Source organism: Sitodiplosis mosellana, unplaced genomic scaffold (assembly GCF_009176505.1).
Source record: "Sitodiplosis mosellana isolate CC-2019 unplaced genomic scaffold, AAFC_SMos_1.0 Smas_scaffold_47, whole genome shotgun sequence".
Lineage (NCBI taxonomy): Eukaryota > Metazoa > Arthropoda > Insecta > Diptera > Cecidomyiidae > Sitodiplosis > Sitodiplosis mosellana.
Genome location: NW_022595289.1, coordinates 2,646,175 through 2,667,779, shown reverse-complemented (window position 1 = coordinate 2,667,779; position 21,605 = coordinate 2,646,175). Strand labels below are relative to the sequence as shown.

General features: G+C 35.9%; 6 protein-coding genes across 20 annotated transcripts in view; 3 read left to right on the top strand and 3 right to left on the bottom strand.

The window, feature by feature from the left end:
• Positions 1-913, top strand: part of LOC129570007 (uncharacterized) — an 84,182-nt gene extending 83,269 nt beyond the window's left edge. The window contains exon 8 of the mRNA XM_055449352.1: positions 1-913. This exon is cut by the window's left edge and continues 2,867 nt beyond it. Coding sequence (XP_055305327.1) covers positions 1-561 — 561 coding nt within the window. The 3' untranslated portion in view covers positions 562-913.
• Positions 914-2,935: 2,022 nt separating this feature from the next.
• LOC129570006 (uncharacterized) lies at positions 2,936-4,874 on the top strand. The gene is made up of 4 exons (XM_055449350.1): positions 2,936-3,173; positions 3,301-3,459; positions 3,867-4,040; positions 4,120-4,874. The coding sequence occupies exons 2-4, from the start codon at positions 3,339-3,341 to the stop codon at positions 4,182-4,184; spliced, it is 360 nt and encodes a 119-aa protein (XP_055305325.1). The 5' UTR covers positions 2,936-3,173; positions 3,301-3,338; the 3' UTR covers positions 4,185-4,874.
• LOC129570004 (targeting protein for Xklp2-like) lies at positions 4,646-6,331 on the bottom strand. The gene is made up of 3 exons (XM_055449348.1): positions 5,926-6,331; positions 5,320-5,786; positions 4,646-5,243 (listed from the first exon to the last, which is right to left on the bottom strand). Exons 1-3 carry the CDS (start codon positions 6,062-6,064, stop codon positions 4,935-4,937), a joined length of 915 nt encoding a protein of 304 aa, XP_055305323.1. The 5' UTR covers positions 6,065-6,331; the 3' UTR covers positions 4,646-4,934.
• Positions 6,332-6,781: 450 nt separating this feature from the next.
• Positions 6,782-9,765, top strand: LOC129570003 (reticulon-4-interacting protein 1, mitochondrial-like). 5 transcript variants are annotated; one of them, XM_055449345.1, is made up of 10 exons: positions 6,799-6,902; positions 6,963-7,031; positions 7,180-7,311; positions 7,399-7,649; positions 7,717-7,873; positions 7,942-8,087; positions 8,153-8,598; positions 8,660-8,781; positions 8,971-9,212; positions 9,313-9,765. In XM_055449345.1, exons 4-10 carry the CDS (start codon positions 7,581-7,583, stop codon positions 9,541-9,543), a joined length of 1,413 nt encoding a protein of 470 aa, XP_055305320.1. In that variant the 5' UTR covers positions 6,799-6,902; positions 6,963-7,031; positions 7,180-7,311; positions 7,399-7,580; the 3' UTR covers positions 9,544-9,765. The 5 variants fall into 5 exon arrangements, with proteins under 5 accessions (XP_055305318.1, XP_055305320.1, XP_055305321.1 ...); XM_055449347.1 differs by having other exon boundaries at positions 6,884-6,902; positions 6,963-7,035; XM_055449343.1 differs by having other exon boundaries at positions 6,782-7,031.
• LOC129570005 (uncharacterized) lies at positions 9,750-11,063 on the bottom strand. The gene is made up of 4 exons (XM_055449349.1): positions 10,900-11,063; positions 10,572-10,780; positions 10,359-10,480; positions 9,750-10,296 (listed from the first exon to the last, which is right to left on the bottom strand). Exons 1-4 carry the CDS (start codon positions 10,900-10,902, stop codon positions 10,112-10,114), a joined length of 519 nt encoding a protein of 172 aa, XP_055305324.1. The 5' UTR covers positions 10,903-11,063; the 3' UTR covers positions 9,750-10,111.
• Positions 11,064-14,226: 3,163 nt separating this feature from the next.
• Positions 14,227-21,605, bottom strand: part of LOC129570001 (fibronectin type-III domain-containing protein 3A-like) — a 33,860-nt gene continuing 26,481 nt past the window's right edge. For 6 of the 11 annotated variants that reach the window (XM_055449332.1, XM_055449339.1, XM_055449329.1 and 3 more), the window contains 3 exons: positions 18,713-18,929; positions 15,996-18,634; positions 14,227-15,896 (listed from right to left, as the gene is read on the bottom strand). In XM_055449332.1, coding sequence (XP_055305307.1) covers positions 15,498-15,896; positions 15,996-18,634; positions 18,713-18,929 — 3,255 coding nt within the window. In that variant the 3' untranslated portion in view covers positions 14,227-15,497. The remainder of the gene's footprint in view (positions 15,897-15,995; positions 18,635-18,712; positions 18,930-21,605) is intronic. The other 5 variants (XM_055449333.1, XM_055449340.1, XM_055449330.1 and 2 more) reach the window with 1 other exon arrangement.

Genomic DNA, 21,605 nt, shown 5'->3' with positions numbered 1-21,605 from the left:
CAACAGCAACAGCAACAGCAACAGCAACAGCAACAGCAACAGCAACAACAACAACATCAACAGCCACCAATGACAAATGGAAACTATATGGGTACCCAGCAATCACCCGTCATGTTCCAAATGTCGCCACCACAGCAAAACGGAATGCCACCATATCAACGCGTTCCAATGACAAATGGCTATGCAATGCCACCGCAAAAACAATCACCGTACTTCAGTGTGCCTCAAACGACCATGGTGAATGCTACGGCCCAAAAAGCACAAACCGTTAAAAAAGTAAGTTTTGAACCAGGAACTAAAGGTGAAACCATCGAAACGGCCAAACCAATTGTCACATCAATGAATGGTGACATGCAAACAAACGGCATGCCAACCACCACAGACCCAAATCAAATGACTGTCAAAGCGATTCCAACACGCGTATTCAACAATAGCGCAATCGTAAAAGCATCAGCAAAAGCCGTTCAATGCAATCTCTGCCGCAAAAAACATGTCATTGCACCGGCCATTTACTGTTCCGATTGCGAATTCTACATGTCACGCTTTCAACCGAGAGCGTAATAAAAACGCAAATAACAAGTAATGATGATAACATGGGATGAGAAAAATATTTAATGGCTACATAAAAGTGCAAAGTATAATTAGACATTTTATTAGATTTTAGGTTTAATTCTAATTTCCTTGATAAGATCGAATATAAATAATTTCACTCCTGGAACATCTTCGCATTCATTCCGCTAGCGATGTAACATTTTGATTACTTAAATTTATAATTTGCTATTTTGATTGTTAATTTGTTAGATATTCAGAAGATATGTATGATAATGAGCGGCTGTCAAAATATGCTTAAATATGTGTTTTTGCATAGCTGATACGTGAAATGTATTTAATTTTAAAAAAATTCACACTTATTAACAGGGCCGAAGAAAATATTTATTTAAATAAAAAATATTTGATTAAATATTTTGGCGTTTTTTGAGAAAAAAATATTTATTTAAATAAAATATTTAAGTAAATATTTGGCCGTTTTTGCCTCTCAAAATCAATATTTTGAACAAAAATTCATTGGTCAAGTGATTTTAAATCATATTCTTTTCATACCACAAAGTCGATATGACACGAATATACTCAAATATAAAAGTTGCAGTCAAAACAAGTCAGCGCTATTGTTATTGTTTATGCCGAATTTAATTTGAAATGAATGAGATAGGAAGTACGTGAATTACAGATCGAATTGATTTCCCACTTGTAATATGTATTGAGTATTTTTGTTGTATAAGTTTTGATGTTTCGTTTGAACTCGCAAAATTCAGGATGCAGGCGATGCAAAATCGATAGGAAAGGCTCAAACCGCTATCGCAAAGCCGAAAAATTTGAAACGAGAATTGACTTTTATCAAGAACAACTTTTCTTGCATTGTCACAAACATCACAAATTATTGAAGCTCTTGAAACATTTGAATTTGTTCGCAACAATTTACAACAAATTCGTGGGAAATCGGGATTTCTTGACAAAGCTCGCAACAAGGGTTTTCAGAAAATGAAAGAAATCTCAGTAATTTTGAGCACAGGAAAGAGCAACAAAAATGATGAATTTGTTGAATCATTAACACCGAACGAATTGAGTGCATTTAAATTTGCGCCAATAATATCTTGTGATGTCGAACGAACATTTTCGCGCCATAGGGCTGTATTGAGCGACAATCGTCGATCATTGTACAAAAATTTGAAAAAAATTGTTGTCGTAGCTTGTAACCAGTTGCAATAGTGAAAAAGATATATCAATAAATAATTTATTCCAATAAATTCTTGAAAAAAGTATTGATTTTCATCTTAAATATTTTATATTTATCATAAATATTTTTCCGTTTTTTGAGATTTAGCCTAAATATTTCAGGCCTTTTTCTGAGATATTTAAATAAATATTTCGCCTGTTTAGCGTAAATATTTTCTTCGGCCCTGCTTATTAACATTATTTCAACTGAGAGATCAAGATTTACATCTTTTTTTTTAATTTCGGTAATATTTAATATTTGTGATAGATGAAGCAGCATCGATAATCAAAATATTGAAAAAATACATTTAGAATGAATGAATTCTAAGAGAAAGCCTAAGCTTAAGAACCTTTCACTTGTGAAATTAGACACAAATTGTGTCGTCAACATTTTTTTTTGTTGGAATTTTCAAATTTTTTGAAAAAAATATCTATTTTCTTTTCTTCCCAACAGCTATTTACAAAACCCATAAATTATTCTCTTTTTTCATTATTCTAGCAAAAGAACAAGTTGTAAGTATTTAGCCATAAGGAATATATTATATATTTTAACTTTTATAACGATTTTGATGAAAGAAAAAAATATGAATCATATTTGAGAAAAAAAACAACAATTTCTTACAATAAAACAATTTTTAATAAATAAAAAATTTATTTTTCAGAAAAAAAAAGTCTGTGTTTTCATTTCAAAGCCAATTCATTTTTACAGTCTAATTTTCAAATTGCTTCTGATAATCTTATTATTATATCTTATGCATAACAATTGAGTCTTTTACTATACGTCTAAATGAGAATAGTTAGTTGAAAATGATGTTTGCATGCCGTGAGAGACCAAAACAGACAACAGTAAATTATGCAGCACGAAGGTAATAAATGAAATTTGTAAAGAGAAAACAGACTCAACATGGCAATAAAGGCCCTGAGATGCTGTAAAAGACAATAGTAATTGAAATAAGAGGGAAAAAGAAAAAACAACAACAACAACAACAACTGAGCAGGTAAAAGGTAACATCTTTGAGCTGTCAAATTTCTCCTACTCTTCACTTGTACGCCCACCACCGCTCTGCCACGTTCCGAATGAATCTGCTCACTTGTTTCTTTAGCGATGACCATATTGGCAATGAGTGATTTCTGCAAACAATAACCGCCGCTTTAGCGATGCGCCAACACACTCGCACTCAACATCCGCGTATTTGCGCATCGCGCGTGAGAAGACGTTTCTTTTTTCTTTAAACACATTCCCAATATAGTAGATTTAATCACTGTGCTCGTTGGCTCCGCATAAAAAGCACATCTCTAAGTCGTTTTTGTTACAGCAACATAGCTAGTTTACGCACGAAATTCGTAGAAAAACGAAGATTGATTTTTGTGGAAATCTAAACAAATTATTATCAAAGACGGTAAATTCGGATCCCTATTGTAATTGTGGACGTCATTTATTCATGTGTTGACGTGATACAAATATATCTGACTTGAAAGTGAATATAATAAATCCATTGAAAACAAGTGTTTGCATTCATTTTTTAGCGAAATCTGAAAGTTTCCTTGAAATTTCCGCTTCAACGATGTTAACGTATAACCGAAAGATCGAATGGATGGTGGCTTTGTTCTTGGGACTGGTGATTGGGAGTGTGATATGTAATCCAATGTACTACAAAAAGACAGACGACGACACCTATGAACCTGGTGAGAGATTTTTGGAGCCAATAAGCCAACAACAATAACTTTATTTCATACACACCTATACATTGATACGCTGTATTGTTTTTGAGTGTTTTTGTGAATGCAATTTTGGATAGAAAGTCATGGTTCACCGTCGACCAATCGAAAATATTTACATAACGATTCATTTTGAGACGATTTCTAGCCATGTATGTGTTTTCGTTTTACTAAAAACGGCGATCGATTGATATATATACGAGTTGTTTTTTTTATACCTCTCTCTTTATTAAACCGTTGCTTTTCAGCAAGTTCTAATGCTAACTGGTTTTCTATCTTCTAGTTTGTCTATCGCTTGAACGTTGATTCGCGTATGCATTGCAACCGCTTGATATTTCAATATAATATATATTTTGTATAATTTAATACAATAGATCTGGTGGCTGTGTCGTCAACGGTCATTCCCGTCTACTCGTACCATGTGAATTCAACCGGAGCGGTTAAGTATCATGCGATGGACGAAGACGAGTATCGACTTGCGTACATGCGACTCATGACGCACAAAAAACGTAAACCATCTGCAGACGATCCGGACACACTTATCACATGTAATTCAAATGATGCACTTTACATTCTGAAGCTTAAATCGATTATGCATGCATAATAATTGCAATTATTCTGTTACAGTGACTAAGAAGTATAATCCGGAGAAAACGACCAACGAACATGAAGCAACCGTCAACAGCGCGTGAAGAATGAAGCTGAAGAGAACGACTAACTACTTTCTAATCAAATAATGTTTATTTACACTTTTCAATGTTAACATTTAACTATTTTTGTGTTTTTTTTTATGATCGAATAAAAGTGATTCAAGACTAATTCACCAGATTGTCGCAGATGTTTCAATAGTTTGAAGTAGTCACACCGCTGTGATTATATTAACAAGAACAAAGTGTATAACTCCGGGCAATAGGGACTGTGTTCAACGACAACATCAACGACAACATCGACGAACACCCAAATCAAATACACTTCAACATTTGATGCCAATTTTTTTTTCATGCGACCACCAATAATTTTTGCAATGGCCAATCGAATCATGTTTTGTTAAACAAACAAATGGCAGTGTTATCTAACAATCCAGTGGAGAAATAACAAGCATAGTTAACAGTATATGAATGTGGTGAATGAATGATGATCTAACGTCGACGTCTTTGTTTAGCGAAAATCACATTTTATTAAAATTTCTTATTAAATGTCATTCATTACTATTCATATGCGTATTTTTACAATGTTCCGATTTACCCAACTAATTCTAAAAACTTCACGTACTAATTGATTAGCTTTATTGTATACTGTCAGTTGATTAATTAGTAGGCTGTAATGGCTTAATAGTTAATATCGTTAAAACTATGATTAAATAAGATCATTTTACATTTGAAGAGCTGATGTTATTTATGTTGAGGGATGGTTTCATGGCATTTTTTTCAATCCGGTCGGTATTATTTTCCTCCTGAGAAGGGATTTGGATTGGCTTTGAATGTGGTTTGTTGACGAAGCTGACGACGAATTATTCCTTCTTCAATTTTGTGTCGTTCCTCTTGTTCCCTCTGCTTGCGTTCCGTTTTTTCTTCAAATTTTTTATCATATTCGCGCCGATCACGTAGTCGTTCATCACTGTGCAATTTAAATGGAGCTGGTTCAGTTGGCGTTTTCTTGTTTGGGCGTGGAATATATGGCGGCAATTTTAGAACTTCGGCTTCTTTCGACACAAATGGTTTCGGCTTTAGGGATGCTATCAACTCATCTTGCTGTAAACAAAAACAAAATAAAACATTATAGTCGTGGGAATGCTGTGATTTTTCAACTTTAGATTCAAGTACTCACTTTTGCTTTAGCTAAATCTGCATAATGGCGATGAGAGCGTACTACTTGTGGTGTTTTTGGGATTGTTATTTTCGGCTCCTCTTGAGTACGTTTTTTACTTTGGGCTACATGAATCGCATTGAAATTTGGCGCTGGTTTTGCGTGGAATTTGCGTTGATCGCGCTCCTTTTTCTCGAGTAATTTCATCCGAAATTCCTTTCTTTGTTTGTATAATTGACCTTGCGCATAAACATTGGGCACTTGATTGTGTTGGGCTAGTGGTTTTCTTCCATTTTGGCTGTGTCGTTGACCGATGCGAAGTCCTTCGTCGAAACTCAATGATAAATTATTCTCTGACTCAAGGGAGTTTCGTTCTAACTCCGCATTAGCATTTTGTTTATTTTCGTCGGTGCCATTCTTTCCGATGTCGAGAAACATATCATCTTTTTGAATTTTACCCTTTGGTTCATGTTCTGGATGCTTCCGTCCTGCGCAAAAAGAAGAATAATTCAAAATTGAGGTTAGAAAATGACATTGTCACAGGGAATTTCTTCCAAATTGACAAATTATTCTAGCAAAAAAACCACTGTTTGAACGTTAAATTAATTAGTTGGATGTTATGTGTACCAAAAAAATTATTTTCAGCAATTGTGTCATTAATTCCAATGCTTAATTCATTCCAGTTCATATCACTCGACATTACTGAGACGTTTCCCTCGACTCCGTTGTTGTTTGTACCTCCGTAAATATTCATGAAGCGTTGCATTTTTACCCTTCAAAATTCTACTAATAGCTTAACAAAAATGTAAATCAATTATCAATAAAATACTGAAGAATCAATAACGAAAACTTTGTCCGAATTTGATTCTAACTTTTGTTGGAAATGTGATGACACAAACGGTAAATTAACACAAATTTTCAATGATGACTGGTGCCGAAGAGCAGTTGGATGAGAAGACGGTTGCCGTTTGACATTACTAATATAGTTGATTCAAATTGTATAGATGTTTGAGTGTGCGCTTACGACTGGTGGCCAAATATACAACTAAGTGGTATAATCCAATAAACTGGCTGCGTACATGTTGCAACTCAGCGACTGTGAAGGGGAAATTGGTTGTAGTATACTTTGGACTCGACATTTGGTCGAATTTATTTTCATTTCAAGATATCTTTTTGGAATCTACAACACTGGAGTAAATTTTTTTTCGGTATTTTAAATTCATAGTTTGATTTATTTTCAATGTCAAGCATTGTGACATTTTCCATATGAAATTCCTATGAAAATAGAAATAAAAAATAAATAAATATGAGAAACTCCTAAAAATTTAGTATTTTCTAGAAAATAATTTAAATTTTGTTGCAAAACTCCTTTTAATAATTCTAAAATGGTATGAATTCTTTCAACGAAATTTTTTTAGTTCTAAAAAAAGTTGGCTTTTCGAATTCAACAAAAAATGTCGATGTTTCGGAATGTCAGTCTAGTGTTATGACAGCGAATGTGTCAAAACTCACATGAGATTGAGGGCAAAAAATATATACACATACCCACTGTAGATATGTACTGCGCGTAGATATGTACAATCAGCAGTGATCGTGGTTTGTAGGTGTGTTTGTGCCAACAATTTTGATTATGCAAAAGTGTTAGATATTATTCCCTTTATTAGGAAAAGGTCCTTTAAAAACGAAAGTGAATTTGATGCCAATCGAATGAAAACAGTTCAAAATAGGAGATAGTAGGTGCAATAAACGCTTGATTTATTGATATCAATATCGATTTTTGACCCATAGTGGAAAAAAATGTCTTGTCAAGCAGCTTTTTGCTGCCACTTAGAGCCACAGTTCAATCCAATAATAATTGAATGTGAATATTTTTCGTTTCAGATATTCATTAGAATGAAATTCTAGTCTTGCCGAGAGAAGGTTGCTGCTGATTGAATCTTGTTGACGTCATTAAGCATTTTAGCGATGGGGGAGAGTTTATGGCAATTGGAAGAGTTTTGTTATTCGATGCAGGTGAGTCATTGTGTGACCAATCAAATCCTTATCACTTGGCACATTCGCTATTTCGGAGATATTTTCAATGCATATCATTCATTGTAGGCACCACTTTAAACCAATAAATTTTGGAACAAAAATCACAAACATTTGCATCTAAATCAGTATCTGTGTACATATCAATTCGAGCACCTATCCCGTATTCACGTGAACAGTTTGGCATTATTTGTATACCATTTAGAATCATAGATTTCAAAAGAGAAATTGTTCGTTAGTTAAGGTCAACGATGGCAAAGGAACAAGCGATACATGCCATCAGGCAATTCGGTGATGAAGGACGTGCTATAGCGAATCGAGTAAGTTAACTCACTTCGAATTTTCATTGTGGTCACTTTATCATAAAATGTGTTCATTTTAATTTAGGTTTTCAACGACGGTCAGCTTGTAGCTGTTAAAGAAAATATTAAAAATGTCTGGTTAGAACTACTACAAAAATTGAATAATTTTAAAGAATCCGCATCGAACTTTACCAGTCCTCAATTCTTAGGTGAACAGTTACAGATAATTTTTCGAGATGAAAGTAAGTAGTGTGGTTAACATATTCGTGTTTGAAACAATATGCTGATGTAATTTTTTCCCCGGTTTCAGTTGCCAGGAACAATCTTTTTTATGTTTTCATTGGACTGGGTATCGGTACAACTTGTGGCTATATGATTGGATGTTGGGCTGCACGTCCCTATTATCCAAGCCCAGTGATGAAAGCTGTGGCTTGCTTAGCGCTCAAAGATCCTGATGTAAGTCTACATCTGTCTAACAAATTTTAATGGCTGAACATATTAAACGATTCTCAATTCAACAGAATGTCATTCCAACGATGGTGAAAGTGCCCAGCCTGTGTTCAGCAACGGATATACTCATACGAGTACGAGCTGCGTCAATCCATCGCATCGACTATGAAATTGCGGGCGGATATGGGCGTCATTTGCGTCGGATGATCCAAAATTATAATACGTATGACCATCAAGAGTTGCCATTGGTCATAGGTCGAGGATGTGCGGGGATTGTGGAAGGTGTTGGTCGTAGCTCAAAAAGTGGACTTGAAATTGGTGATGAGGTTTGGATAGCTTCCCCGTGGTATGAAGCAGGTGTCGCATCTCAATTGGTTGTTGCACCGGAATCACGCGTATCACGTAAGCCGTTCATCATCGGGTTTGAAGGAGCCGCCAGTTTGCCATACAGTGGCTGCATCGCATTATCCGCACTCCAAGCTGCTTCCTTAGCAGAAACCACTTCCGAGGGAAAGCGGTAAATCAGCTCAAAAACCATCTATTTCTAACTGGTTATTAATGATGTCTTCCATGCACAGTGTTTTAGTTTTTTCTGGTTGCTCTCCAGTGGGATGCGTTTTAACGCAGTTACTAAAAAAATGGGGTGCATTTGTTACAGCCACTTGTAATATACGATCTGTTCCTGTTATTCAAGCATTAGGTATACCAATTGAATTCCATTCTATTGACTCAATTTTTGAAAACTAACGATTTGTTGATAACCATTTTCACTCAATGCATTCATGAATAGAGGACAGAGGTACATTGGTGTATCATAATGACTTCATTCAAATTCTGGCAACAATAATTAAAAAAACATGTGAAGTAATTCGAATCAATTACATTTCAGGTGCTGACGACGTAATAGCGTTCAATAGTGATGACAAAATCTATGAATTAGAAGAGCGAGACCTTTTGCTAAAGGAATTGACAATCAGAGAACACTACGACGTTGTATTTTTAACCACATCGCAAGCATATAATCGAGATTTCATTAGCAAATTTCTATGCAAGGGCGGCACTATCATTGACACAGTAGAAAAGCGATTATTATCCGACGAATATGGAATTTTCATGCGATTTTTATGCTCCGTACGTCACATTCATACATTGTTCGATGTCATTTGTACATTCCTTTTGACAAGCCAACGTGTTCAAAGTTTCCTTGCTTTTTTTTTCATTCTTTCTTCAGATTTATGTAAGACTGGAAAAGTGTATAGCGTACGTATTCAAGACGGAATCTGATTGGGGCGGTCCACACATATGCCATCGGGCCCTCGATCGATTGGCTGGGTACGTGAATGACGGCGTTTTGCAGACAGTAGTCGATCAGGTGTACACGCCGGACGATGCCGAAAAGGCCATAGCTCATATCTGTAGCGCAAAAGCCATTGGTGGTACGATAGTCACGTTTAGATCCTAATGAATTCTTAGTTAATGACTTACTTAGCAGCGGTCAAATCGGAGAAATTACAAGTATTTTGTATCAAAACCTCGAAAACAAATAGGCTCTGTGAAGCAAATGCAACTTAACTCAACGATTTCAATTCGCATGTGACAAAGTACTACCTTTTTATTGTTTGTTTTATTCTATATACGTTGTGATAACCCAAAAGTAAAAATGAATTGTACAAATGACCGAAAATCGTGTGTATTTATTTATCTTAAACGTTATTTATCTTCACTCTATGTGGTTTCTGTTGATCTGTCATTCTAATGGCGCCAAACTGTCAAACTATTGATAAACACAAAATTTTAATTAAAATGAACGGTACGTCGATACGAACATTACGATATGGTGAAACAAAAATATCCAATTGGAATTTCTCTCTCTCTCTCTCTCTCTCTCTCTCTTTCCCTTTGCTATGTTTATTAAATTTGATTACGAGTTATTTCTTATTCAGTAAATATGGCGTTTTGTGTTAGTGAAATAAGTAACGTTGAAGTTGATGACTGGTTGGATGATTTTATGGGTCCATGTGTGCTGCATATCACAAATTGATGTGGTCTGTGTTGTCATCGGATTTGTGATCATCATTCATTTCCCATGGATTGGCCACATCATTGAGTGGGCTTGGCAATGGAGCGATCAAATGTGCTGTTCTATTGAGCGATAACAGCATCGGTTCAGTCAAACGTTCATCATGATATGGCATATAGTTTACAGGTGACATTGCTGAGAAAGTGCAAACGAAATGTCATGAATCAACGATTGACTTGCACGAACTGATAACTTACGATTACCTAAGTGTAAAGGTGAATCAGTTGGATTGGCCAAACGCTGTCCAACATTGCTGTCGGCTCCCATCATAAGATCGTTCATGAATGGATCCGGTGTATTGCGACTGGCACATTTTTCACTGGAAAATCACAAAATTGAAAGAACCATTTACATTTGGCGAAAACACTTGTTGACTGTTCTACATTCGATTTGTTTTTCTGATTGTTTACCTAATCGGTGAATACTGCGAATTTTGTGGTAGTCGCTTCCGGACCTCGTCTTTTGCCCAATCAATACATTTGTTGCAAAATAAATAGTTTCGCTTGAATTGACCGCGTTTCAACAGCATTTTGAACAGGCTGTCCGAATGGATTGACTGCATAAATACCGAGTTGTTCGGATTTTCGCAGCATGGACACAGGCCGAAAACTGGATTTGTCTGTTCAACCGAAAGATAGAATTGAGAAATCACATGGAAATGTAATAATTGATATTGATAAACAATTCTGCAAATGCTGATGTTCAACCAAATTGGTTCCAAAGAGATTAAATACTCACCATTTTTAGTTGCTGCTGTTGTTGCTTTTTCGTTTGGTTAGCGGTAAACTCTGTTGACGGAACTATGGTGCGAATGTTGTAGCAATGCAAACACAAATGATACAACACTCAGTGCGAACAATCATAACGAGCACCGGTATTATGAAATGTGCATGCGTGCGTTCAATCTGTGTCATAGCGCATTTTTGACAGCGCTCAGTGCAAAACGGTCAAGTGTGGCAAAAACAAATAAGTTTTTGTCATTCTTTTGATGGCCGAATTCAATGTCTTTTCCTGATTTGAAAATTTATCATTCTTTCAAACATACCTTTGGACGTTGTCTCAATACACTGTACATGTACACATACATAACTGAAAATTTTAATAAAAAAGAAAACGCATTTCAATTTTCTTTTTCTTTTTACATAAAATATAGAATATATTTTCTTTTTTGTGTATGCAATTCTTATTCTTATACAACATTAGATTTTAATTACAAATACAATATTCCCTCATTCGTTCTTCTTCTTCTTCTTCCTCTTCATCGTCATCATCATCTTCATAATAATCATCATCATTCTTTGTTTATCATCATAGTGTTAAATATATACATTTTTAATAGAATTTGCTTGAATGATAGTTCATAAATCATTATTTCTAAATTTTGTTTGCATTTTCTCCAATATTGTTGGTTTTTTTGTGTTTATTTTTTTTTTGTCATATTCGCGTAGCATAACACTTAAAAGTCGAAAAATTGAAAGAAACATTTATAATTGGCAAAAACACTTGTTGACTGTTCTGCATTTGATTTTTTTGTTTTTTTGTTCACCTTAGTATTCTTAATTTTGGAATCAAACAGACATATCGGAATTTTCATTTAAGGAAGGCTTCTCAAAACACAACAATATTTCCTCACTACGAAATTTCTCCAATAAACCACAAATAAGATGTTGGTCGATTTGTTCCGCAAAAGCAGTTAACATTTCGGGAAAATGTTTACCATGGAATGATCAAACCTACACTCTCGAGTCGAAATTTCCATTTCCCAGTGTTTTGTATCCACGGAATTGAATGATTTCAAATCCACCAAGTCTAATCCAACAAAAAAAACCGGTGCAAACTTGACGTCAGCCCACTCATGTTTTGTTTTTTTACTTATTGCGACAAATTGCGTTTGACTGAGTACATTTAAAAATCACGGTCACTGTTTATGTATGTTGTGAAGTTAGAGAGAAAAATGTTCGTCATTTTTTTTTATTCCTGGTTTCATTTTATTTACAAAACAAAAAATAGAAATTATCATAATTTTTTTGTCATTGAAATGTGTTACATCTTTGTCATTAGCTCAATAATTTTGATTTCAGAAATGGATTGGAATATAAAATTACCATCAATAAAGAAATCAGTTTACAACGTATTTTACGTATTTTATAAACGCCTCAATTGAGTTAGAAATTAAAAAATATATATATGTTCTGTTTAGCTCATAAATAGTGCTTTTGCTTGATTTTTCTTCTTCATTATCTTCTTTTGATTATTATTATTTAAATAGAATAGAAACGGCTAAAAATAATTGTTTCAATGATGTGGAACATGCTTTAAATATAATTATAAACGAACTTGCAATAAAATGTATAAATTTCGTGCGATTCCAACATAAACAGCGATATTTGAAGAAAAAAAAATGACATTGGATTTTCTCTTTTGTTCTCATCATCATTGCTAAATTGTTAGATTTCATGTTTTTGAACACTTTCCTAGCTACTATAGATCCATATGTTTGTTGTTTGTCCATTGTCTCCAAAGAGGAGACATCTTTGATGTTGTCGTGTCATGATTTGAGCGGCTCGAAAATTGTGGTCTATTTCTTTAAATATTACGATAAACTGCTTGAAAATTTGTGCTATTCCTTTAGATATCTTATTACTTTTTGTTTCAGTTGTTTGTTCGTTTTTGTTTAATTTTACTATGCAAGAATGAATGTTGTTTCGTTTCTGTGATTGGAATTATTGTTTCTGGTTCATCTAATAAAATTGTACATCCCGTTTAGTTTTGAATACTGATTCAAAGATTTACGTTTTATTATAAAATAAGTTAGTATGGTTTTGTATTCTTCATGAAAGTTTCATGATGAAACATTCAAAGAGCGAGAGACAGGGAAAAAGTGAGGGACAAGAAATGTTTGGTGTGAAAATTGTTTTCTTTCTCCAAATAAATTGTTAACTATTTAAGTTGCAATTGTGGCGCTGGTTGTGCAAATGTTCAAGCCATTTTTGTTGATAGAAAATGATGATCGCAGAAAATTACGTTTAAAGGATATTTTTTTTATTGGTAAGTAGTAGTTAATGTCATAAGAAATGCGATGGATTCTATTGGATAAAAAATCGTGTATTGATTTCTCTTCATTGTTCTATATATCCTAGGGCATTGCCGATTTTAAATCTGCTTCATACAAAAAAAAATAAATAGAGAAATTGTTCAAAAATATACAAAAGAAATATCATTGCATCATTTCAAAAATTGCCAACGTATAAAATGAATAAAAAAAACAAATAGCACCAATAGAGTAAGTAGTTGTTTCTTCTCTGTGATATAATGTAATGTAATGTCATGATGGATTTTGATTTTTGTTTTCATGAATAAAATTTCCTAATATTTGCTTGATTTACACAAATTTATACTGAGTTTTGGTTGCTGTTCTCCGTTCCATCCTACATTCTTTCGCATCTTGTGTGTGTGTGTGTGTGGTTGTGCCATAATTCTTTTTTGGGTTATATTGATAATAATTCAGTAAACTGATCACCTGACTAGAGCAAATTTTTCAACCAAAATAGAGTACAAATTTCAATAAATGCAGGTGTAGGCAAAACGTACACACGTATGGTATGTGTGAGTAGGAGGGGAAAAATCAAAAAAGGGGCAGATGCATTATATGGTAATGTACTCAAAAGGAATGTCATTTATTCATTTCTTTTCATTTTCAGTGTACACTCACAACGAGTAAATCTCGTCCATTCAACGACATTCAATGCTTTAATTTTCTTTTTCTTTCGTTGGACATACCGACTAGAGCTTCGTTAAAATGGACAGTTTTATTTACATTCATTTCATTTGCAGATTTTGTTCAATAAATATGAAACGTACACATAACATGAACCACGGATTTTTTCTTGGACCAATGACACCGTACTTTATAATGAAGCAGTAAAAAAATGTGTGTGTGTGTGTTTTTGTTAATATTTTCATGCTGCTGAACCATATATATTTTTCGCACTAAGTTTTTGTTTTCGTTTTTTTGTGAAGCCTTCGGCAGCGAACTCAAAATAAAATTTCTTTGCTCCTTGCTTATTTCATTTTAATAAATCATGCATTTTTCTTTTGTTGTATTTTCTCATTCTTTTCGCATAAACATACATTATAAAAAATAACAATAATAATAAGAATAGTTAACCACAATATATGCATAAATTTCATTTAGGAATGGAGTAAACAGAAGTGAACAAATGTTGGATGAGCGAAATCGCTTCAGTGAAATGATTTGGTTACCCTGAAGTGATGTCGGCCCATTTTATGTTTGTTACCTTTTTTCAGTTTTTATAAATTGGCTTTTTTCGTTTTTTTCTGGGTTTTCTTTCTTGTTTTCTTGCACTTACACATGTTTCTTTAGATAAATTAACAAAATTTAATTAAACCTCACTGCACGTTACTGATGCTCATCATTTGTTTGATTTTTCCTCTTCTTCTTCTTCTTCTCTTCTATGATGTTCTCGTGTAAATTACAAAGAAACAATAACAAAAATATACTATTCATTTTTACTTTATAATAATGAATAACAAACAATATGTATGTTGTTTTTCACCTTCTATTGCACTCATTTGCCAATCAATAGAACAAATGCAGTGCATACCTATTCTCGATACGTTGATGCATGCTTCATAAGCATAAAGGACATTATCAAATGCATGCACTTTGTTTTTCTAAAAAAAATTAATTTAAAAAATGTGCCTGTGCTTGTAATCATATTGAAAATCAAACAATTGCATATAATTGTATTTACATTTAAAAAAAATGAAGCTGAATAGTTTTATCTCTTAGGAATCTATAGAAATATATCATTTTATGTATAATTTTTTTTTTGCTCAATTTTTCACCATTGATAATTTCCATAATTGGTTTTCATTTTGAATACGCATAAGTGTAAATTATGATTTGTGTTTTTGTTGCTCGCTTCCTTTCTTGTGTTCGGGAGGGATGCCTGTTAGCGAATCTTTCAATCGGATGAACGCTTTTTATTGCCCCGACAGTTTCTCCAGGAACTGATGAATTCCCATTCATTTTGGCGATACTTTGATTTTGTGTTCAGCGATACTGCACGCGTTGAAGGAGCTGCCCCAATATGATTCCAATTCGATTTCTTCTTACAATTGTATTTTTACGGCAACACAAAATCAGATCGTTTTAGATCTTTTGTTTTGTTTTATCTTACGTGTTTTTGTATGTTCTTGATGTGGAAATGGATAATGTTTGTATATGTGGGCGTGTGATTGGTTCTGTTTGGATGTGTTTGTTTTTGTGTGTTTATTTGAACTCATTGATATTGCAGAAATGATTTATACCGTCACTCTTTGTTTGATCGCGTCCAAGTCTGAAGTATTGCAGCAACTACGACTGTTGTGATCATGAAAAATATCACAAGTAGAATAGCCTGCTCTTGGTTGGATGGTCGACTACGGTTCGAGCAAATTGATGTAATCCTATGTAAATTCCGTTTGAACAAACCGACTGTGCGCGTTGCAGTTGGTGCGTCGACCACGTCGACACTGTTGCTTCGATTGTTTGTCGATGAATTTGTCGAGTTTGCATCTGAATTGGATGGGATTCGATATCGCAATGTTGGCGAATTGGCACCAAATAAATCGCTACAGTCAGCCAAACGAACCGGGCACACGCGGAATGTGTAATCGATACCGGCCTCCAAATTGTCTACATTATACCGAGTTTCTGGTCCTCGATAGAGCTATTGCGAAGTAGAAAAAAACAAATGGAAAAACAGATTTTATTGTTTTTGCATCTGTATCGAATATTACATCTAGAGTGCATGAAAACGAATGCTTACCACTTTGAACTCCTGATCTTTATCCTTTGACCATTGCAGCACATATTCGACGATGTCATGGAATGTGTTTTTACTGTGCTGCCATTCCAACGTAATGCAGTTCCGTTCCGATGCGTTGGCAGCGGCGGCGACAGCGGCAGCTGTAGACGGTGCATTCTCAGCGATTCGAGGTGCCTTGATGCTGCTGGGAACGGCCGCATTCGTTTTGAAGACATATTCATCCGAATAGTCGCCGAGACCAGCGTGATCGGTTTCAGCACACACTCGAAACCGATATTCGCTTTGCTCTTGTAATTTATTTACTTTACATAGGTAACTAGTTCCTGTATAAACCTCTTGAAATTCGCGTGCACGTGCAACATACATTTCAACATAAAATCTAACAAAGTCTGTGTTTCGGCCGTCACCCCATTTGAGCTTCAGGAAATTGTGACCGACACCGACGCATTCCAATTTTGGTGGTTTCGGTGGCAACGGTTTTGTGGTGATGCGCAGCACATTCGAAAAATGACCGATACCAATGCCATTCACAGCCTGAATTTTAAATCTATACGTTGTCTCTGGATGCAAGTCTTCGATGTACCATTCTAGCACATTGCTATCGGTTGATATCAAACGATCCATGTACTCAATGTTATAGTATGTGATGGGCGAACCGTTGTCCTGTGGCTCGTTCCATGTTAAATACACGGATGTGGCTTTCTCTTCGTACGTATCAATGGTTGGTGCATTTGGTACAGCGGCCAATGTTTTCTGGCATGCAACGTCGGAATAGGGACTTTTGCCAGCCACATTATTGGCGCACACTCTAAAATAGTAAGTAGTGAATGGAGTTAAGTTTCTGACTTCGGTCGATGTTTGAACGCCTTGATAGGTGATATTGTAGCACTCGTGCTGATCATTCAGAGCATACTCCAAACGGTATTCGGTTATTTGTGCACCGTTCGTTTTCGGTTCGTTCCACGAAACAGTTAAGTGCGTGGCCGATCGAACGATGATGGTGGGTGTGATTGGTGCGCTTGGAGCGGCAGCGCCGGCGGCAAATTCAAAGTCACTCGACCACGGACCGAAACCAATTCGATTTATCGATCTCACTCGGGCACAATACCATTCGCCCGGTTGCAAATTGGTGGCCACACAGTAAGTATCCTTTCCCTTGTAGATGATTTGCTGGAATTGAGTGTTTGTTTGGTGCTGTAGCTCGACTTCAAATTCGGTAACTAGAGCACCACCATTGTAGTCCGGTTTGTCCCATTGCAAGATGGCTGTGTGCGGTTCGGGTGGACTGTTACAGTACGGTGGAGATGGCGCATCAGGTGCAACCGCTTCGGTTGTCACTGTCAATGGTTCCGAAAACTGACTAGTACCTCCAACACTTTCGCATGCAACTTTCACTTGGTACGTGGTTCCTGGATTCAGACGATCACATATTGTTTCGGTTTCGGGTCCTGTATAAATTCGCTCAAAACAAGCACCTGAACTAATTTCCACAAAATACAAATTGATTTCAGCACCGCCTCGATCGGTTGGCGGATCCCATCGCACTTTCAAGTGATTGGCATGAATTTTACCCTTCACTTGCGGCTTCTGCGGGCGACCAGGTCGCTCTGGCAATGTTCGAAATGTCACTTCCTCGCTAAATGATGATTGTCCAGCTTCATTTTCGGCTTTAAGTCTAAATTGAAAGCTAGTGGCTCGTCGTAGATTTTGGCATTCATAAGATACGTCACGACCGGTGTACGCAGGCAAGAATCCATGACCGCTTTCCTTATCGTTGATTTGCAAAATAAACTCCTCGTCCTGCGATCGACGCGACCAGGTGAGATGAAGCGACGACGGTGTGGCATGCTTCAGCAATGGTGCAACCGGTTGCGATGGTGGATTGCCCGACGTACTGTATGTTACAGTGTCCGAATACACCGATCGACCGCGTTCATTGATTGCGGCCAATCGCAGTGTATACTCGGTTGATGGCTGCAATTTCTGTAAATTGAACTGTTTGCCACGTGTCTTACAGATCTCAACGAACTCTTCACCTTTGCCATCGTCGCATTCGAGCACATACTGTTGAATGTGAGCCCCATTGTCATTGGGCGCATTCCATCGTAATTGCAACGAATTTTTTGATCTAGCTAACAATTTTGGAGGTATCGGTTGATCGGGTTCACAGGAAGGCGTTACAAAAACGGCCGCTTCCGATGGTGATCCATTTAATCCTTCTAAATACACCTGTAAGCACACATAGTACTCTTGACCCGGTCGCAAGTCACGGATTCGGCACGACAACGATTTCCCTTTGAATATAACTTTGTATTTGCCCTCTTTTCCCCGATCACTCAACAGTACATGGTATTGTAAATCGCGTGTATTTAATACTACGTTTTCAGTTGAAGTTGGCGCCGTCCATTGGATTAACGCACCACGGCTTGTGATTTCTGATACTTGTGGTAATTGCACGTTGGATAATTGTTCTATAATTGATGCTACATCCTCATCTTCGTCGGGAACACTGGACGATTCTTCACCGTCCTCGGATGTACCAACCGACGATGCGCCGTTTCTTGCCGATCGCTTGATTCCGTTGAGTTCAGCCTTTCGCGGTGATGGTGAATGAGCTGGCGTCGACAATGCCGAAGAATCTAAGAAATTCAAATGGAATAGAGGAAACATGTTACATGGCAATCATTTTAACTCAATGCCAATTAACTTGGACTTACTCATTTCTCGTTGTTTTTGTTGTTCTAACTTTCGGAGCAGCTTTGTGTGCTGTCGTTGTGAACGTTCATCCTTATGATAGGTATTTGGTGGCGATGGTGAATGTTGTGAGTGCATTGTTTGTGGTTGCAAATGGCCACCAGGTATTGTATGAAAGTGAGGCCCCGGTCCTGCAAATGATGGTACGGCACTGTAGAAATGCTGCCCCACACCGTTTATCTGCAATGAACAACCAAAACGAACAACGAAAAAAATTAATTGTGATTTTGCACCTTTTTTTGTTTATTCAGAAAATATATTATTAAGAAAATGAAAAGTCTATTTTTACATCATTAAATTAAAAAGAATCGTGACTGAATGTCGTGTAGGATTAGATATGACAATCGAATGAACAATTGAACAATTTTCGCCAACACATCACTTCGATGTTCGAACGTAATTAATCTAGCTGGAGAGTTTTTCGTTGGAATTGTGAAAAAAATTAATTGATAACTTTTTTATTCATATCTTGTCTTTGCTTCGCTTTTTTTGTCTAATAACGACGAATTTCCCTTCTATTTATTATTCTGTTGTTCCGTTTTGTTTTTCAATTTATCAGTCGATGACAACAGAACGGCACAAAAAATGATCCACGTATGAGCCACAGCGACACACAATACAATACAAATGCACGAAGAAAAAGCGACATTATTATCGCCGCCAACTAACCAAAAAAAAAACACACACACAGTACATTCGAGTACGGTGAACGTTGGCATTTTAATCATTCAAGTACTTTTTACACGAGTCATACGTTTGTATTGTGTTTGTACTAATGAAAACCGTATCGCAACGTAATGTCAGTTGAATACACTTTTACAGAAAAAAAAATGTGAACGTCGCGTTAGACCTGATAATCAATGTCTGTCTTTCGAATTGGTTGCGTTACAATGAAATCATTCATACGTTATTTCCCGATGTTATAATCGTATCAGCAGCCCTTGTACGAAAAAAAGTGGTTGAACGACCACGACCACTCAATTGTCATAATGAAATGATTACGAATTATATTTTCAGATTTTTTTCTCTCTTCTCCTTCAGTTATTTGATCTATGGTGTGGCCATGCATTTATTTGAAGGAATGATTTAAATTTTGTTAGAAATAGTAGATAATGTTGGAGAAATAGTTGTTTCTCGACTTTTTCGTTGGACTGAATGAAACACAAACAACAACAAATATTTACTGTGAATTAACTTCTAAATTGTCTGTAATACTTTTTTTCTTTGATTTTGTCCATACTTTATTTGTTCCCAATCAATTACTTTCAAACAACTCGATTATTTATTCATATTTTCTACAAGGACAGTTATAAACTGGGAAAAATATTCGCATATCGCATTTGCCACGGCATACCAGTGCTAAACGATTAAGTCATTTTGAAAAGTAAATTGCCAGCAAAGAAATGAAGACAACGAAAAAAAAATATAGCAGTCTGTGTCGGTGTTTTTATTGGCGGAGGGGTTGAGTTACTTTTAGTTTCGGCACAATTTCAAACGAAATCGCATTTGTATGACAACCATTTGATAATGTTGTATAAAATAGAACATTACCAACGACATTCACAAAGGCAGCAACAGCAACAGCAACAGCAACAACGAAAACAGAAAAAAGCAAAATATTTGAACTCTACGTGGCGTGGAATTTTTCTTTTTTTTATCGTTACTTGTTTCAAAATATTGTAGACGGCCACGGAAGCAAAAGCCTTGAAAGGTGGCCCGTTGTTGAATTCCATATTGTGCATGTACTTGTTGAACTGGTGCGCGCCATCGTTATTCGCACAACAACGGTTGCGGTTGTTGTGAAAGTGATGTGCATGAAAATAGTATAAGATATTGTGCGCGCTGTTGTTGCTTTTGTTGTGGCTTTCTTCTTCAAATTCAAAATCTCCAACTTGGAATAAATCATTTTGAAATTTCAATTACAGGAATGTATTTGCTGCAAATGAGCAAAAGTCTCTCTCTTTCTCTTTCTCTCTCCCTCTCGGTTTGGCCAAAGCAGCTCAAGAGAAACTGAGCCAACAAACACACAATCGAAACCATGCACAAAGTACTGTTAGAGTCATAACGGAGAAGCAGCACACGATTATGATGATGACGATGACGACGACGACGACGACATCGACATCGACATCGACGGTGAAGGAAAAAAAATGTAACAATGGAGTATTAAATTTAAGACGCTGCATGTATACATTGGCTGCGGCTGTCTATGAAAACTAGCTAAGAGATGGAGATATCTATTTCGAAATGGTTTTCTCCAATGAACTGAATGTTGGTTGGCTTTGGATCTGTGTGCAGCAGCGACTAGGTGCGCGCTCGCACACACGTGTGCACCGTTTCTGTGCACGTACACACTTCACATTCACTTTGTCCGTTGTTAATTTAATTTTTATTTTATTTCAAATCACTCGCTCTTAATGTACGAATATTTTGTTTTTCTTTCTTTTTTATCCAATGCAAGATTTATAGTATTTGGAATAATTTGTATAGATTGCTCACACCAGCGTATGTACATTCGCACCGTCATATGACTTGACTGTTGGGGAGAGTGTCTTTGAAACCATATTAAATCGCATTAAATGGATTTCAGAGTGTTTTGTGCAAAATAATAACAATAATAATCTGTTGTTGCGAGCAAAAAATATTTTTGTGTGTGACGTTTGTGGATTTTTGCCGATGTTTGTGCGCGATTGAGCGAGCGAACGCGGATTGCATTAATAGCCGGATGTCGACTGTTGTTTTCCATTGCTTCGCATGAAATGACATTCGAGTTAGTTTGGCTCTCGGCTCGATGAATAAGCAACAAAAGATATATATATATATATATATATATATATATATATATATATATATATA

Bases quoted from the DNA above. Each gene is read 5' to 3' on its own strand.
- LOC129570003 (XM_055449343.1), top strand. From the start codon at position 7,581: ATGGCAAAGGAACAAGCGATACATGCCATCAGGCAATTCGGTGATGAA. The intron at 7,650-7,716 runs GTAAGTTAACTC...ATTTTAATTTAG, and splicing joins GACGTGCTATAGCGAATCGA to GTTTTCAACGACGGTCAGCT. The intron at 8,088-8,152 runs GTAAGTCTACAT...TCAATTCAACAG, and splicing joins TAGCGCTCAAAGATCCTGAT to AATGTCATTCCAACGATGGT.
- LOC129570005 (XM_055449349.1), bottom strand. The intron at 10,481-10,571 runs GTAAACAATCAG...GTGATTTTCCAG, and splicing joins TCGCAGTATTCACCGATTAG to TGAAAAATGTGCCAGTCGCA. The intron at 10,297-10,358 runs GTAAGTTATCAG...GCACTTTCTCAG, and splicing joins ACCTTTACACTTAGGTAATC to CAATGTCACCTGTAAACTAT.
- LOC129570004 (XM_055449348.1), bottom strand. From the start codon at position 6,064: ATGCAACGCTTCATGAATATTTACGGAGGTACAAACAACAACGGAGTC. The intron at 5,787-5,925 runs GTACACATAACA...CTTTTTGCGCAG, and splicing joins TGCTGAAAATAATTTTTTTG to GACGGAAGCATCCAGAACAT. The intron at 5,244-5,319 runs GTGAGTACTTGA...TTTTGTTTACAG, and splicing joins CAGATTTAGCTAAAGCAAAA to CAAGATGAGTTGATAGCATC.
- LOC129570006 (XM_055449350.1), top strand. From the start codon at position 3,339: ATGTTAACGTATAACCGAAAGATCGAATGGATGGTGGCTTTGTTCTTG. The intron at 3,460-3,866 runs GTGAGAGATTTT...TTAATACAATAG, and splicing joins CGACGACACCTATGAACCTG to ATCTGGTGGCTGTGTCGTCA. The intron at 4,041-4,119 runs GTAATTCAAATG...ATTCTGTTACAG, and splicing joins TCCGGACACACTTATCACAT to TGACTAAGAAGTATAATCCG.